This window comes from Cataglyphis hispanica, chromosome 1 (genome assembly GCF_021464435.1).
Source record: "Cataglyphis hispanica isolate Lineage 1 chromosome 1, ULB_Chis1_1.0, whole genome shotgun sequence".
Classification (NCBI taxonomy): domain Eukaryota; kingdom Metazoa; phylum Arthropoda; class Insecta; order Hymenoptera; family Formicidae; genus Cataglyphis; species Cataglyphis hispanica.
Window position 1 is genome coordinate 9,862,320 of NC_065954.1, and position 17,558 is coordinate 9,879,877.

At 35.0% G+C, this 17,558-nt stretch overlaps 1 protein-coding gene across 3 annotated transcripts in view; it reads right to left on the reverse strand.

Moving 5' to 3' along the window:
* Positions 1 to 464: 464 nt before the first annotated feature.
* LOC126849809 (2-oxoadipate dehydrogenase complex component E1) overlaps positions 465 to 17,558 on the reverse strand; it is a 128,459-nt gene continuing 111,365 nt past the window's right edge. For all 3 annotated transcript variants that reach the window (XM_050592071.1, XM_050592081.1, XM_050592062.1), the window contains exons 12-14: positions 15,282 to 15,473; positions 14,285 to 14,370; positions 465 to 603 (exon numbers count right to left, since the gene is read on the reverse strand). In XM_050592071.1, the coding sequence (XP_050448028.1) occupies positions 496 to 603; positions 14,285 to 14,370; positions 15,282 to 15,473 (386 nt within the window). In that variant the 3' untranslated portion in view covers positions 465 to 495. The remainder of the gene's footprint in view (positions 604 to 14,284; positions 14,371 to 15,281; positions 15,474 to 17,558) is intronic.

Sequence of the window (17,558 nt, forward strand, 5' to 3'; positions counted from 1 at the left end):
TTAATGCATGTTCCGCGCACTAGCTTGTATCACATTACTCACGCTGCCTACGCTCATTGCTTTAGTTTCTGTATTAGCGTACACCGCCTGGTTCACGCTGTCCGCGCTTAATGCTTTGATTTATATTATTAGTAGTGCACATCGCCGCTTTAACTGTATTATTTCTTTATAAGTTTTGAATAAACTGTTTTGTTAAACTTATCGGAAGAGTAAATTGGAGTTTCCCCCTTCTCTCGAATCCTGGAAACCGGCGAGCCTGATCCGTGGCGTACAGGAAAGGTGAACCGTTACAATCTTATTTTTAGATTGTGTTGTAAAATATTGTGCACTGCCTGACAATAATTCTCCTAGCGAGGGGAATATAAAACTGGGAATATCTACATTCGCGTGAATATTTCCATTCCTATGGAATATTTCCATTTCCATTCACCTTATTAGGGAACAGAAAGAAAAGTTGGGCAGTGTAGAGGTTGTGAGGTTATATATATTTTATCATTATTTCATTATAAATGGTTTAACAATAACATCATTTGCTTCTTGTTGATGTATTTGTCCATCTCCTACAGCTGGCGCTGCCATGGGTTTTCGACCACAGTATTTTAACTGAAAAGATAATCCATTATGTTATAAAAGGTAAATAAAATATAAGTATAATAAGAACTCTAAAACATTCAATAATCTAATTTTTTTAAAATAGATAAATAACATATAATAGTACATACATAAAAAGGATTCAAAGTTCTATGTGCAATAAATATAAATTTTATAGTAAAAAATTAATAAACAGTGTTAAAAAATTAACCTTTAAAAATACAAAGTATCTGGTAACAATTATGAAGAATGCAAAAATTATATTTTTAATTAATTCTGAGTAAAGAAATCAAACGTCGCAGTAGCATCGCGACTCCAAATACATAAGAAAAATACTTTCTAGCTTGTAAACGGTTTTGCCTTTGTACAGGGACCGCGGCGCTACCAAGTAGTTTATCCGAAATTTTAGGTCTAATAAACTTTCAATTAAGATATTTAAGAACTAAAGTCGTTAATAAAAAATCTAACAGCACTTTTATTATATAATATGGATACAAGCTTTCGATAGCGACCGGTTCGAATAAGATTGGTGCAGTCAATCTAGAGATGATGATCGTATACAGAGTTATAAGATTTACGTTTTCCATCAGTTTCAGATCTCATACGTACGCTCGCATGCACACATGCAAAGCGATTTTGTCCCTCAAGGCGCGATTGCAGCGCTCATGTACAATTATTTGCTTGAATGTGTAAATACGCTTTGAAAGACAATGTGTATGTGCGTGCATAGGTATGATTCTTATATGTACACTCTTTTATAATTCATAATAAATGAGAGAGAGAGAGAGAGAGAGAGAGAGAGAGAGAGAGAGAGACATGTATATGTACATGTATATCCCACTACGCTACATTGACATACCGCCAAATAAAGTCGTACGTTGGTATGCAGCTATTGTTTATATAGTGCTATTGTTTTGTATATGGAATGTCTCACTTTGTTATTATTCATATAGTGAGAGCGAGTAGGCAATAGTTACGTGTGTCGACATAGTATGTATGTATGAACCTTATAGTCGGTCCCACACATCGCGAATATTGACGAGTGCGATTATGCGCGATTTTGGCCAATGCCGAATGTAATTCTTTCAGATTACACGTACTCCGTTACTAGTATACATACTACATATACAATTTTCCTTTGATTTGCGACAATTTACCGACAACCAGAGGAAAAAAAGTGAGTAACTTGCACGAGTAACGAAATAATACGATTGTTCAGATCCACACTACTCGCGAATATTCGCGATGTGTGTGGGACCGGTTTATTACACAAGATCGCAAAAATTTAAAAAAATGTCTACAATTTAATCTTTATAATTAATACTTAACGATTCATAAGCAAATGCTATTTATCGAAGCAAATATTATTTTTGTATGATTTATTAATATACTATTATACTAACTATTATACTAATTAAAACAAATCCTTACAAAAGTAAAAAAAAAATCGCCAAGTATATAAAAAAAAATCCTAACTTGTAAGCAAAAAATTACAAACAAAAATTTTAATATTTATCCCTAAAATATAACTTTTTAATTTTGCAGAAAAAATATAAATTTTTATATTTAATTTTTATATTTTATATTTAATTTTTATATTTTATATTTAATTTTTATATTTTATATTTAATTTTTATAAAAACAGTTATTTGCAGAAAAAATATTAATTTTTATAAAAAATAGTTATAACAAAAAGCAGAGAAATCCCTCTAAAAAACCTTAAAGGTAAAAAGAATACGCCAAGTACATAAAAAAATTCTAACTTATACGCAAAAAATTACTAAATTTTTAATTTTTTCTCTAAGAAATAACTTTTAAAAGAATTTTTCTTTGGAAAATAATTTTTACTTAAAAAATAAAAATGAACTAAATATAAAATCAATAGTTAACCAGCCAAGTACATAAAAACTAGTTCAGTAGAAAGTTTAGTTTGTAAAGAGTTATAATTTGAAATAATATTTGTCCTAAAATCGATCTTGCAATTATAAAAATATTATAGATTTCTGGAGAAAATTAAATCGTATTTTATTTTTACCAAGAAATTACATTATTATATTCTTCCTCCCCCAAATAAATATTTTGTATAATATATAATATATAAATAATTTTGTATAATATATAAAAATAGCACTATTATATTGCAGATTTTATTATAAATAAGTAAATATTAAAAAACTATTTAATCCTTAGTATAATAACGTTAATCATTGATTACTAATTTCAAATTTAAAAATGCCCTGTGCGAAACTGATTGATTTATTGTGAAATTAATCATAAACTTTACTAGATAAGCCCTAAACGAAAAGGATGGAGATTAAAGCGACATGCAAATATTTGGCGCAATACATGCCCGCAAAAAACACAAATATCTTTCCTCCTTTCTTTCTTAGTTCTTTATTTATTATATATGTAATTTAATACATACAACATATCTATTGTTCTTCCCGCTCTGAATCTAAATTGTGTTCCATGTAATTTCTTATTAATTTCTCTCATTAATTTTTTGTTCAAAATATCTGCATAAATTTTGTAAGTCGTATTCATTAACATTATCCTTTATAATTTTTTACATTACTTTTTTCACCTTTTTTGAAAATCGGTCTAATTATTCCTTTATTCCAGTCTTTCAGCAATCCTCTATTTCTCAAAATATTGTTCAATAACTTCAAAAATAGCTAACTTATTTTCTTTGGCATATATGTATTTTCATGCCTCATTTTCTATACCATCCTTCCTGGGTGCCTTCATTTTCAATTTCTTCAATTATCTTATCAGTTCTGCCTTTTTTATATCTTGGATTTTTTCTTCCTTCTCTTCCTTTTCTTCTTTCTCTTCTTCTAATTCTAGAACAACTCTTCTTTTCATTCCATCCAGTTCATTAAATAATTTTTCCAACTTTCCAATTTTATATGTTCAATCCTTTCTCTCTTCCATGCCTCCGCTTTTGTTCCGATAATACTTATCTTTTCTTCTTCTTACTTTTGATGTTTCTTTCTTTCCTTTTCATACCATATCTTGTAATCTTTTTTTTTGATATATTTATCACGACTAATCTTATTAATTTCTTCATTCTTCTTACCATTTTCCTTAAATATTTTTTTTCTCTTTTTAATCTTTACTATGCCTTTCCTTTTTTTCCAGTTTCCATAACTGTATTTTTTTTTTATTTTCATAATTGAACTTTTTACCTTCTTCAACTCTTTCCAAATATTCTTTATTTGTGTGCTTTTCTATGCTGATATGAATCAAAACACCTTTAATAGCCAGCAACTTGGCTCCTTTATCTTTGAGTCGAGCTTATATCTGGTGCCGTTCAGGTCCACTCATCATCTAAGGAACTCCAGCACGCTGTTAGACTTGTGCATTATCGATGACAGGGATAAGCTCAAGGAATTTGGTCAGTGTGGAGTAGCATTTCTATCAACACATGATCTTATTTTTATAAAGTACGGGATTAAGCTACAGCGTCGTCATGGGACGTTTATAGTTTGCAGGGATTGGAGTGGCTTTGACGCAGCATCCTTCCAGTCTGATGTTGGTAATCGACTGAACTGACGTGTCGGTCTCGGATAACATGGATGAAAAGATTGATATTTTTTGCACTAAATTACTCAATATATTCAATGCGCATGTGTCTCTGAAACGACGATATTTCAGGAATTTGCCTGCCTCATGGTTAACTGATGGAATCCGTATGATGATGCGCGATAGAGATCTGGCCAGAAGAACGTGGCGCAGGCATAAAAATGACGTATATTATGACCGATACAAAGTGCTGCGCAACAGGGCGCAAAATCTTGTGCGTTCTGCAAAGCGCGAGTATTATGTCAACATCTTCAATCGGGAAGGCAAGGCATCTGAGGTCTGGCGCAGGTTGAGACATCTAGGTCTTATTAAGGCCAGGGACACCGGAGGGCGTCTTTCGCACTCTGTTGAAGAGCTCAATGCATTCTTTGGACATAATGCGGAACATGCTGATTATGGAGAGGACAGCTCTTTGAGGGATATTCTTGAGCGGGATTTTAATGACAGGAGCTTCCACTGGAATTATGTAGTGTCGCGGGATATCGCGAGAGTGGTTTCCAGGGCCAAATCAAATGCGGTAGGTGGAGATAGCATCTCCTTGAGATTTGTTGAAACTGACAATCCACTGTACATTGCCTATTTTAGAGCATCTATTCAATTTCTCCTTGATGGAAATGTTTTCCCTGTGAAGTGGAAATCGGCTCTTATCTGTCCAATACCTAAAGTCAGGAATCCTACTTGGTGCAACATTATCGACCAATATCTATACTTCCTACTTTGTTGAAGGCGTTGGAGCGATTGATTTGTGCACAGATTCGTGTTTATCTCTCTGGCTTATACGATCAGTCTGCTTATCGGACCACTCTACGCAAACTTGTCTGATTAGGATGCTGGATGAGGTGAGACATGCGGCTGACCGAAGGATGGTCACTGTGTCTGTTTTCTTCGATTTTTCGAAGGCTTTTGATAGAGTGGATCATTTTTTTCTAATCAAGAAATTGAAGAACTTAAACTTTTCTGAGAGTGTTCTGCGTTGGATACGCTCTTATTTGACTGAACGGACTCAGGCGGTTAAAGATCACATAGAGGGTACAACCTCATCTCCGTCTCCCGTCAGGGTTGAGGTGCAGCAGGGCTCTGTGTTGGGACTCTTGCTTTTCACTCTGTATCTAGCTAATTTTAGTCATGTAGTCAAGCACTGCAAGTACAATTTTTATGCTGACGATCTCCAAGCCTACATCCATTATGAACCAAGAGATTTATCTCACACCATCCGGAAGGTCAATGAGGACATTAATACTATTCTTGGATGGTCTAATGCTAACAGACTCATCTTAAACTCAGATAAGACTCAGGCTATAATTATGGGAACATCGAGATTTGTCAAAGCCATTGATCCGAGTACACATCCTGCGATAAGAATGGTCCATGATTCAATATTCTACATCTGTTAAATAACTTGGTGTCACGATCATGAATACTTTATCTTGGGAGAAGAAGGTTACTAATATGACAAACAGAATCCATTCCGCTCTATATCAATTAAAACTTTGCAGGCACCTATTGCCGGAAACTCTCAAATCTAAGCTCGTCATTTCACTGATCTACCCACATGTTGATTATTGCTGTGCAGCTTATACGGACATGACAACCGAGCAAAGTCTGAGACTTCATAAAGCAGTGAATGCTTGCGTTAGATTTATCTTTAAAGTAAGGATCAATGAACATATTACACCTTATTATGTAAGACTACGTTGGCTCAAAGTTGATGCTAGAAGAGCTTACTTTGTTGGATGCCTGTTGTATAAGATATTAGAAACTAAACAACCAAGTCTTCTGCACTCCAATTTCAACTGTAAGATCATAACATCGGACCGTGCCACTAGAGCTCCGAGGGATATGCTATTTCTGCCACTATGTAGAACTGAATTATATAAACTTTTTTTTAGACTCACATCGGCTAGGTTTTGGAATAGTCTCCCTCAGTCTATTAGGAGTGCGACGACACTGGCGGATTTTAAACAAAAGTTATATTCGCAGTTGTTCGTCTGCGCCTCTTCGTGATTGGGATATAAATAGGGATGTTTCTTGAATGCTTAATATACTATTGCCTTTCTCTCTGGCATGCCTTAAGATTGTTGATTATAAACCACATTTACGCATAAACACTTTCTTTACATGTTTAAGAACATTGCGCACACATTGTAATTTTAAATGTATTTATACTTTCTTATGTATTAGTATTTATGGCGCTTGAGGAGATTTTGTCCCAGAGCGCTTTATAAATAAAGCTTTCTTTCTTTCTTCTTTCTTTCTTTCTATGCTTTTCTATCTTTCACATCTTTCATTTTCTTTTCCCTCTTCTAACCAATCACTTTTTTCAATTTAGTTGTTCTTTCTTGCCTTATCAAATTTGTTTCTGGTCCTTTCAATTCCATTTTCAACGGTACATGATCTGATTTTGTTCGATCTCCTTTTACTATCATTTTAATATTTTCTTCCTTCCTTTTCATTTCCTGTCACATAATCCACTATTGATTATGTCCCTGTTTATGTCCCACGTACATCCATTTTCCTTTCTTATTATAACTTCCGTTTAAAATATAACATCCATTTTTTATATTTTATTTATTAATATCCTTCTTTCTCTATGTATCATCTTATCTATTAAATTTCTTGTTTTTCTTACCTTTCCATCTTCTTATTTCAATGATCATCCTTCATTTTCCATTCTTGCATTAAAATCTTTTTCAATCACTAATTCTTCTTTTGTATTTGTTCTTTTATTGATTTCTTCTACGTTTTGACTATATACAGTAATTATTCTTTATTTGTTTCCGTTATACTTCAATTTTATCTCCACTGCATGATAATTCATATCTTTATTACTTATCTCTTGCAAACTCTTATTTACGGCTGTTATGATTCCCCCTTTTGCTCTTCCTTTCTTATTCTTTCTTCTTACCAGCATACAATTCTATCTAAATTTTCTTAATACTCTTTCTTTAATTTTCTTCAAACTTTCCTCATCTATTCAAGTTTCTGTTAATCCTAATAAATCAAATCGTTCTAAAAATTTCTATGTTTCTTCACAATTATTCAATAAGCCAACTACATTTCAAAAACAAATTTTAACTACCCCGGTAAATGTTTACCTTTACATACATACCCCAAATGACTTCCGGTTGACCTTGACGTTTGATCTCTAAGGAGTTCAAGGTCATTATCTTTCACGTCGATTAGTTAAAAAAAGTTCTGACTACATTTACATAAACCCATTATTTTGAGTGTTATGTATAAAATATATATAAAATAATAATTATAACGTTATCCTGTTAATACACATTGCCTCTACGCATATATTTTTTAATGCGAAGTGAGATTTCACATGAGTTTACAAGTTTTTACGCAAAGCGATGTTCATTCCGAACCAATGTGTCTAATTTTGGTAATGGATCCTCCCCGTAAGGAGGGCAGAATACACTGTTTCCACGCATACATCACTCCTTAGAGGTTAAGGTCGACGTCAAGGTCAACCGGAAGTCATTTGGTATAGTGTGTAAAGGTAAACATTTACAATCTTTTTTCTTACTTTCATTCCTCCTCTTTTGCTGCTAACTATTCAAACTATTTGCTATTACAATCGCCCGAACAAACCGTATCCAATCGACCTCAAGGTCAAGGTCACCAAAAGATAGTCCTTCATGATCCTTACAATTTTATTCGGGTCATTTCACTCGATACCATCCTCCGTTGTAATAATTTAATTGATATCTAAAGATCACTTTGACCATTGATATGATAACGTATCTGAACGTAAAATTTCCCGCCCTTTTTAAATCCGGGATCAAAAAAGGGGGATTCCACTTAAAAAATCAAAGTTGACTTTTAATTGACTCTCGAGATCAAGTTCAAGGTCACCAAAAGATAGTCCTTCATGATCCCTACAACTTTTGTTCGGATCATTTTCCGTGTTAGTGGGTACTTCTAGAGATCATAGGGGGTCTCATTCTTTTCGAATACCCTGCATATGTATATATATACATTCGATATATATATATATATATATATATATATATATATATATACATATATACATATATATATATATATATATATATATATATATATATAGGACTTCTGTTTCCGGTATCGGGTAGTGTGCTTCGAGGTGGATTGACATGTGTGTTTTGTAGCTATTGAGTGATAAAGTGAGGAGTGGAAGAGGAGTGAGTGTGATAGTATGGAAGCGTGGGTGTGAGAGAGTGTGGAGAGGGTGAAAGTGAAGGAAGGTGTAGGGGTAAATATAGGGTCATGTAGGATAGTGCCAGTTAGGCCATAGAGCATAGAGAACAGAGGCGTAGGGCCGGTTAGTGGATAGAGATAGGAATCTTCATAGAGGGCGCCGAAGAACAAGATGGCGTAGTTCGCCATGAAAGAAGGGAAGGAAAGAAGAGGTAGCTACGGAAATGTAGAGGAGCTACTGAAAAGAAAGAGAGAGGAGCCGGAGTTGGGGAAGGGAGGTGTTAAGAAGCAGGAAAAAATCCGATTTAGGGAAGGATGCGGAGTTACGACGGTGGAGAGAGAAGGGGAGTTGCAACATATGATGAAGAGCTGGAAGTTGAGGAGATAATTAACGAAATGAGAGGCATGAAGGGGTGGTGGAGGGAAGAAATAAGAAAAATGAAAGAGGAGGTTAAGGAGGGAATCAGGGAAAGGGTAAGTAAGGAGATGGAAAAAAGGAAAGATGGAAGGAAGATGGAAGGAAGAGAAGGAATGGAGGGGAGAAGGAAAGAATGGAGAGGGAGAATGGAATGGAAGGGAAGGGAGGAGAGTGGAATGGAAAGGAATGGAAGGGAGGAAAGAAGGAATGGATCGAAAGGAGGAAGAAGGAAGGGTGGAGGAAGGAATGGAAGGAATAGATGGAGGATGGAAGGAAGGAATGGAAGGAATGGAAAGGAAGAGATCTGGAAGAAAGGAAGGAAAGGATGGAAGGAATGGAAGGAATGGAGGATGGAAGGATAGAAGGAATGGAGGAGGAAGAAAGGAAGGTTTGGATAGGGTATGGAAATAAGAATAGATGAGAAATGGTGGAGGTGGATGAGGAGGAAGGAAGGATGGAATGGAAATGGAAGGAGGAAGGAAGGAGGATGAGAAATGATGGAAGAGATGGAGATGGAAGAGTGGATGGATGGATGGAATGGAATGGATGGAAAGGATGGATAGATGGAAAGGAATGGATGGAATGAATGGAAGGAATGGAATGGAAGGAATGGAAGGAAGGATGGAAGGAAGAGATGGATTAATGGAAGGAGATGGAAGTGGAGGAGGGAGGAAATGGAGCAGATAGGGATGAATGGTAGGGGATGGAAAGGAAGGAAAGAGTGGAATGAATGGTGGAGAAAGGAGGAACATGAATGGAGTGGGGATGAGAACAGGGAAGGGAGATGGAGAGAGACTGGGAAGAAGGTCGAAGGACAAAAATAAGGAAGGAAAGGAGAGGAGGATGGATAGAAAGAGGTGGATATTCAATGGATGCAATGAAGGGAGATGGAATGGACATGGAATGGGGAATGGATATGGATGGACGGACAGGAGGATGGTGGAGGTGGAGGATATGGACATCCAATCATAGTGGATAAAAGGGAAGGATAAGTGAAAGGAAGGAGAGGATAAGTAAAAAATGAGTGTGGAGGAAAGGACGTGTGCCGATATTAAAGAAGGGGTGGAGGGAAGGGTATAGGGGTCGGACCTGACGCTTTATAAGGTTATATGCTTCGGTGTTGGTAGGTAGATTGAGTGATGAGGTGGACAAAAGAGGATTGGTGCCGCAGAATCAGACGGGTTTCAGGAAGGGGTTAGGGACAATGGACAACATATTTGTGCTGAATTATTTAGTGAATAGGCAGTTGAGCAAGAAGAAAGGAAAATTAGTGGCGTTTTTTATAGATCTTAAAGCAGCTTTTGATTCGGTGGATAGGAGGAAATTGGTGGAAGCGATGAGAGAGAGGGGGGTGAGGGAAGGACTGGTCAGAAGGAGCCAGGATATTTTGAGGGAGACTAGAAACAGGGTGAGGAGGGAAGAGGATTTGGGAACAAGATTTTGGACAGGAAGGGGAGTAAGGCAGGGGTGCCGTCACTTATTCAATTTGATAACGGCGGATATGGAGGAGGTAATAACCTTCGATAAACTGGTGTGGACGGTGATGGGGTATGGAGTGGAAATTTGAGGATGGAGAGAGAAGGAGTTGGAGAGCAGGAAAGGGATGAAGATGGTAAGATGAAAGAGGAACACCGGCATATGGAAGGAGGAACTGCAGAGGGAGTAGAGGTAGGGTCGGGAGAAGGGCATGGGGGTCAGAAAGGTGGAGAAGTAGGGAGGGATCATGAGGAGGTGGGAAGAGTTGGGAGAGAGGAGTGAAGAAGAAGGAATGAAGTGGAAGAAGAAAGATGTGGGTTCTTGAAGACGAGATATGGTGGTGGTGGAGGTAGAGGAAATCGGTAGGGTAGATTGGAAAGGACATAGAGGTGGATGGAAGAAGGAAGTGGGAAAGAATAGAAGGGTCAAGATACAATAGGAATGGAAAAATGGAAAATGGAATATCTGAAGAGTGGATTGAGAGGAAAGATGGAAGAATGGAAGATAGGTTGGAATGGAATGAAGGGGAACTGGAATGGAAGGATGAAGAAGATGGAATGGAAGGGAGGAGATATGGAAGGATGAGGAACAGATGGAGAGAATGGAGGGATGGAGGAGAGAGGAGGAGGGAGGAGGAGGGAGGGAGGAGGAGAGAAGGAGAGGGAGGGAGGGAGAGGAGAGGAGGGAGAGGGAGTGGAGAGAGTGGAGAGAGGAGAGAGGGAGGAGGAGGCAAGCAGAGTAGGGCAAGGAGGTGTGTGTGAGTAGATGGAATGGAGAGAATGGATTGGAAGATGGATGGAATAAGGAAATTGAGATTGGAAGATAGTGTAAGATAGTGAAGTATAGTAAGAGATTGTAATCCCAAGGGGATTCAATAAATTTATATCTACTCTAGTCTAATCTAATTTAATATATATATATGTATGTATATATATATGTATATATGTTATTTTTATGGGTTTCTCTCTTCTTATTAATTCTCTCCGAGTTTGTTTTTCTCCATTTGTTTTTCTCTTTATTCTTATTCCACAATTTCTTTTCTCTATCTCTCTCCTTTCGCTTGCCATTTTATGCTCCGTTAATTTCTTCTTAATTTTTTTCATTTGCTCCTTTATAAATTTTTACATCTTTACCTATATCTTTTCTATTTTTTTTTTTTCAAATTTCCTGCATGCTCCTTCTCTTCTTCTACTCATTTATCCAGTGTTTCATTTTCTGTCTGTCTTGCTTTTCCCGTCCTTTTCACCATTGGCGCCATCTGTCCGTCCTTCTCAATTACTGATATCTTTCTCTTTTTCTTTTTGTTCTTGTTTTCCGCTCGTTAACCTCATTTCTTTTTTATTATTTTTCCTTTCCTTTTTTTCTGCTAAACTACTTTATTTTTATAATTCTTTTCTTTCCTGTGTCTTCTCTGTCTTCACCTCCACTACTGAAAATGTTCGATTAAAACCGATTAAAAAAAAAGTAATTAGAATTAATCGGGATTTCAATAATTTTAATACCGAAAATACGGTATTGAAAATAGTCAAATATACGATTTAGGCAGATTATTTTAGATTACATATCCATTCGATTATTCGTGTTTATTTGGATTGACAACAATATGGATTAGAATGTAATGATATCGGATTAGAAATAATCCGCGAAAGTGATATTAAAACAGATTATAATTCATTCGAAATTAAAATCGGTTACTTTTTAATCCGAGCGCGTATGTTTGAATCGATTAAAACCGATTAAAACAGATTATGTTTTAATCAAACATTTTCAGCAGAGTCACTCTTCGTTTCTCATTCTTATCTCTCCTCTACACTAATCGTCCAATTTTCGACTTTAATGTTATATTAGCTAACCGCATGTGTATTCTCCGTCACTACGTAATGTGAAGTCTCATTATCGATATTAGCAAGTTACAAATATTGCCTAACAATTATCGATTATTTCAGGAGATAGTAGATTCAGAAGCCATTCCTATGCCAGTCATCACTGTAGAAACGGTAGCAAAGTATTTATTTTTGGAATGAATTGTCTGATATAGCATATCGGCAAAAATTATCATGGATCAATTTGAAGCCGACTTATTCGTTTAATACAGCTGATTGGTTTCTCATATTTGAGAACAATGGCATACTACTCAAGTCAATAGTAAATGGTAAGAGACCACTCCCGCCGAAATAACAAACGGAGAACCGATACAAGTACCGAGACAATTCCTACATAATCAATAGGAAAAACGGATACAAAGACGACCATGACTTCGTCGAAAGATTGAAGAAAACAGTGAGATGATTTCAACCACGAGATAAACGCCAAAGATCAACATTGTATTTAAAAACGTGAACATTACAATATATGTCTTCATAAGATATGATGCGGCAATCAGCAATCTACACCAATACGGATCATATGAAGTGCTCGACCGAGAGGAGCAAATGTTTAAAATACGCATAAATAAAAAAAAATCACAAATGTTTTGATCGATAGACTCAAACCGGCATACACATCTCTTAGAAGACATAAATGAAAGTAAAACCATCTCCACAAAGGAAGAGCCAAAGTAACAAAAGAACACTTATCATAGCAAAAATGACGGCTGGATAAACTATACGTCCACCACACATACATCCGCTTCTTTTTTAAATAAAATATAAAAAGAAGAAAATTTTCTACAACGAAGGGAGGAGAGGGTTCTATGGTATCAAGACACCGCAGACTCACCTGCACATTTACCACACATCAACTAGAAAGCGTGTCTGGAGAAAACTGCTTGTGCAAGAAACTTTCTCGCAAGAGTCCAAATTTAAAGTTTACTCGCGCTTTTGCCACTAGACAGCTTTCTTGCAAGTGTGAAAAGTCACGATAGTGAGTATATGAAACCTCGCGGCACAAGATTTGTCGAACATTCACGGATCAGCAAGCGGAAAGGATAGCTCATATTACAAACATAATTCAAGAGCAACCATAGCCTAGGCGGAGGCTACAGCCTGGACAGAAGCCACAACTTAGACGGAAGTCACAAGTCTGTCACTGAGATAGTTGACTCGAGATCTTCCATGTTCATTACACCGCACCAGGATTTTTTACAAAGCTACAAGCACGACGAATTTCCAACTGACCGAATCTGAGATCGAAGTCCGTCGAAGCAAAGCATGTCGGTTTCATTTCTGGCTAGTGAAAATTACGGTCGATAGACCTGGCATTGTTTAAATTTACCATACCGCTACGTTATTTCTTTATGATCTGGGATAACAGGGTACGGTATTACATCTCGCCACGTCTATACTTCAGACATTTCCAGCGTTCTTCTGACCGCTGTCTGCCTGTCCGTGCCAGAACGGCCGGTGCATACAGACCGTTTCGACCGGATCCACTGAGGTATATAAATAGGTTTGGCAATCACAGAGAAGAAGGAGACGTAATTAGACTCCAACGACTGGAAGAGATCATTAAAGACACAAGAACAGGAGGAGCGTAAACATATGCAACGCACTCTTCATGAAGACGAACAACCAGTGCGCCAGGACCGCTGTAGTACATTACAAGCTAACTATTATCTGACGTGAATGCCAACGATAATTGCAGCATGCAAACAGACTCTTTTCAAGGCCACTAAACAATCAAATGTAAAACATTTTGCAAGTAAAAGAACGATCCTTTTTAGGGGAATCGCAATCTTCTCTAATTTTGACAGTTTTCTGAACATATCCAATAGCAAGAATAGAACACTGAATCATTATAAATATATATTTATATAAGATATAAATATATATTTATATCTTATTTAAATATATTTTATCTTATTATTATTTATATATATTTAAATATATTTTATCATTGTATATATTTTTTATATTATTTTATATTTTTATATTTTAATTGAAAGTATAAATCAAAAGTTCTGATTTATTATTTATATTTATTAGTATTTTTTTTATATGATAATTTATATAAGACAATTTTAGAGAAAACAAGATTAATATCACTTATAATTATAAACTAATTTCTATGAAAATTTTATGTATAACTTACTTGTCGTCCACACAAAGTTTCAAAACGTGGTTTAACAAAATTCCACGCGCCCATGTTTCGCGGTTCTTCTTGGCTCCAAATAAAAACTGAAAATATTTAAGCATAAATATTTTAAACCATTTCTAAAAGTAATTGCGTTTTTGACAAGTCATAGTCATCTTGTATATGTCCCAAAGTACTTTAGACAATGCTCGTGAGCAGATAGAGCACAAAAAGTTTGGGTAAAATATGCATATTAGCGCCGACCTCACCGATTTGAATGACCTTGATTTATGTTGTCAAGGACATAATTCTGAGTAATTTTTTTTTTCTAATTTAATCGTCGTTTATTAAAAAGTTATTAACAAAAAAGTTTGAAATATACCAAAGTATGTGCATGGACAGGAAGCATGCGCGCGCGCACACACACACACGCACACACACACGCACACACACGCACACATACACACCGGTGGGAGGGTGCAAAGGGAACCTTCAGCCCCCTTCCCGCACCCACCTCTCCAATAGACACGACCTTGCTTTACAACTTACAAAGTACATGCTACATTAAAACTGTGAAACTTTAAAATCGCATATCTCGAAAACTATAAGAGACCGTCGATTAAGTTATAGAAATAAGAAAAAGTTACTCAAAGTCATGTCCTTGACAACATATGTCAAGGTCATTGAAATCGGTGAGGTCGATGCAATATGCATATTTACCAAAGTTTGGACTCACGCGTACCTAGACTTTCGTCGCGAAACCAAACTTTTCGTTGCCATGCGACATTACAAAGCACGCCACTGGCACGCCTACAGTACATCCCATGAACGTCTCATGGTCTAGCTGCGCGAAACGCGCGCTCATTCGTCGATCTTTTTAAATTAATATTGCAAAATATGGTAAAAGCCTTTTTTGTTCAGTTTATTATACTCTATCCACTCATGAACGTTGTCTAGGGTGTTTTGGGATATCCTATACAATCCAACATCTATAAAATAATTAAATGCTTTTTACTTCTCGCATGTTTATATTTTTCAATTTCTTCCAATAATTCGTGAACAGGAAATGGGCATAGACTTTCTATCCTGATGATAGCCACATTTTTGTTTCCAATAGTTTCTCGATAATTATTAAGTGCATAATAGTGTTTTCCACTAACTAGAATAATTTTATTCACATTGCAATTTTCTTCTACATTATTATCTCCTGTAAAATATAAAACAATAATATTATTTCTATAAAATTTATATATATGCACATGTGCGTGCGAATATGTGTGTATGTGTGTGCGTGTGCGTGTGCGTGCTCGTGCGCGCGCGCGTGTGTGAATACTAATTATATAATTTTAATAATTTGAAGATTTATTTTATTGGCTTATTTATTGATATCAATTTATAATGTATAAGGATATATAAGATGCTATTAAAAATTTTCCGGCCTTACTTTATAAAAAAATGTTATGCTTATTTTATTTACAATTTTCTTTTATACCCTTCGAAATAGTCTCCTTGTAACTTTATACAGTTACCTTAGCGCTTCATGCTTCAAATTTTTCTTGGATATCTCTTCTTGCTATAGCTTATGAACATTTTCTGCGATTTAGTCTCTATCTCTTATATAGCTCGAAATGTCGTTTCTTGAGCTTTAGTTTCATTTTTGGGAACAAGAAGTCACAAAAGGCTAAATCTAGCGGCCATCCTCACAAAAATTTTTGCAATTTTTTCAACATTTTTGGAAGTTGTGTTGGTGCGCAACCATCCTGTGTGTTTGTTGTTTTTGATCAACTTTTTGACCAAAGTTTTGTATTATAACTCGGAAAATCGGCTGAGACTCTTTGATCAGACTTTTGATAATGACGCTCTAGGTTGTAACACAATGTATTGAATAATATGCACGCTTCATAAAGAGCCGAATGTTGATCAACGAAAACAGTAATGGTCGTAATAGAATGGCCGCGAACAAAATATCGAGACTCAATTATAGAAGCTGTTTTACACACTGCAGCAAAAAGATTCCAGTAAAATTTGAAGTATGACAGAAATGCTGGTGTAGTCACAAGGAGACTGCTTCGAAGGGAATAGAGGCAAATTGTAAATAAAGTAAGCCTAACATTTTTTATAGAATAAAAAAATTTTTGATAGCACCTTGTAGTACATCAATACGTAATAATATGAGAACACATTTACAAATTTTTGTCTAATGGTAGTGCTTGGTCGTTAACACTACCGCGCCGACTCTAGATTAAGTTCTCAAAAACTACTATTAAAAACAAAATATCGCGAATACTTTTAATTTAATTTTTTGAAACTTTTTCTGTTATAATTGATTTGTGAATTTATAAATATTCTACATATACATAGGATATTTCTAGATAAATGTCATTTGAAATAAAAAAATAAAGTACAGCTAAATAAACAAGAAAAGACAAAAAATAAACAAAATTTTTTTCATTATTAAATTGATATTTACTTTAACATGTGTATAAGTTCTGCAAATAGCTTTAACTTTGATATATTATATTTTGTCAAAGTCATGAGTTTGAATAATTTATAGCAAGTTTTAATATTTGTATGTTATTCATTAAAAAATTATTAACAAATTAATCGTGTAAATCTTTTTGATATTACTGAATATCTTATTTCACTAAAAAAAACTTCATAAAGGTAAAAAAATACGCCAAATACATATTTAAAAAATAACTTATAAAAAATAAAAGATAAAAAATAAATATGAAATCAATAGTTAACTAGCCAAGTATTTAGAAGCAATTCAGTTTGTGAGGATTTGTAACTTGAAATAGTATTTGTCATAAAATCAATCTTGTTTTTATAGGAATGTTATAGACGAATTCTTTTCATAACAAATTAAAATGTATTTTATCTTTTATAATACAAAATCGATTTTTAAAATAAGTTCAATACAAATAAAAATATATACATAAAAAAATTTAGATATAAAAAAACTATAGCTACTAACTTTTAAAGTATATATTAAGACCAACAATAAATTCAAATTACATTTAAATTTAATTGACAATTATATTTAATTTAGTTATATCACAATAACTGCAATGTAAATGTATTAAAAAAAAACATTAATTTTAATATATATTGTGACGTTGCCGTCTCGCGCACGACCACCGGATCTCTTTCCGATCGCTGAGCGCGGAAAACGCATCCGCGCCAGTCTCAAAACATTACAGCCGTACCGAAATCTCTAGAGGGGCGTTATTTGTCGGACTTATTTCATCTTTTTAATTGTATTATTATTTCCTTATTTCGATACAACACG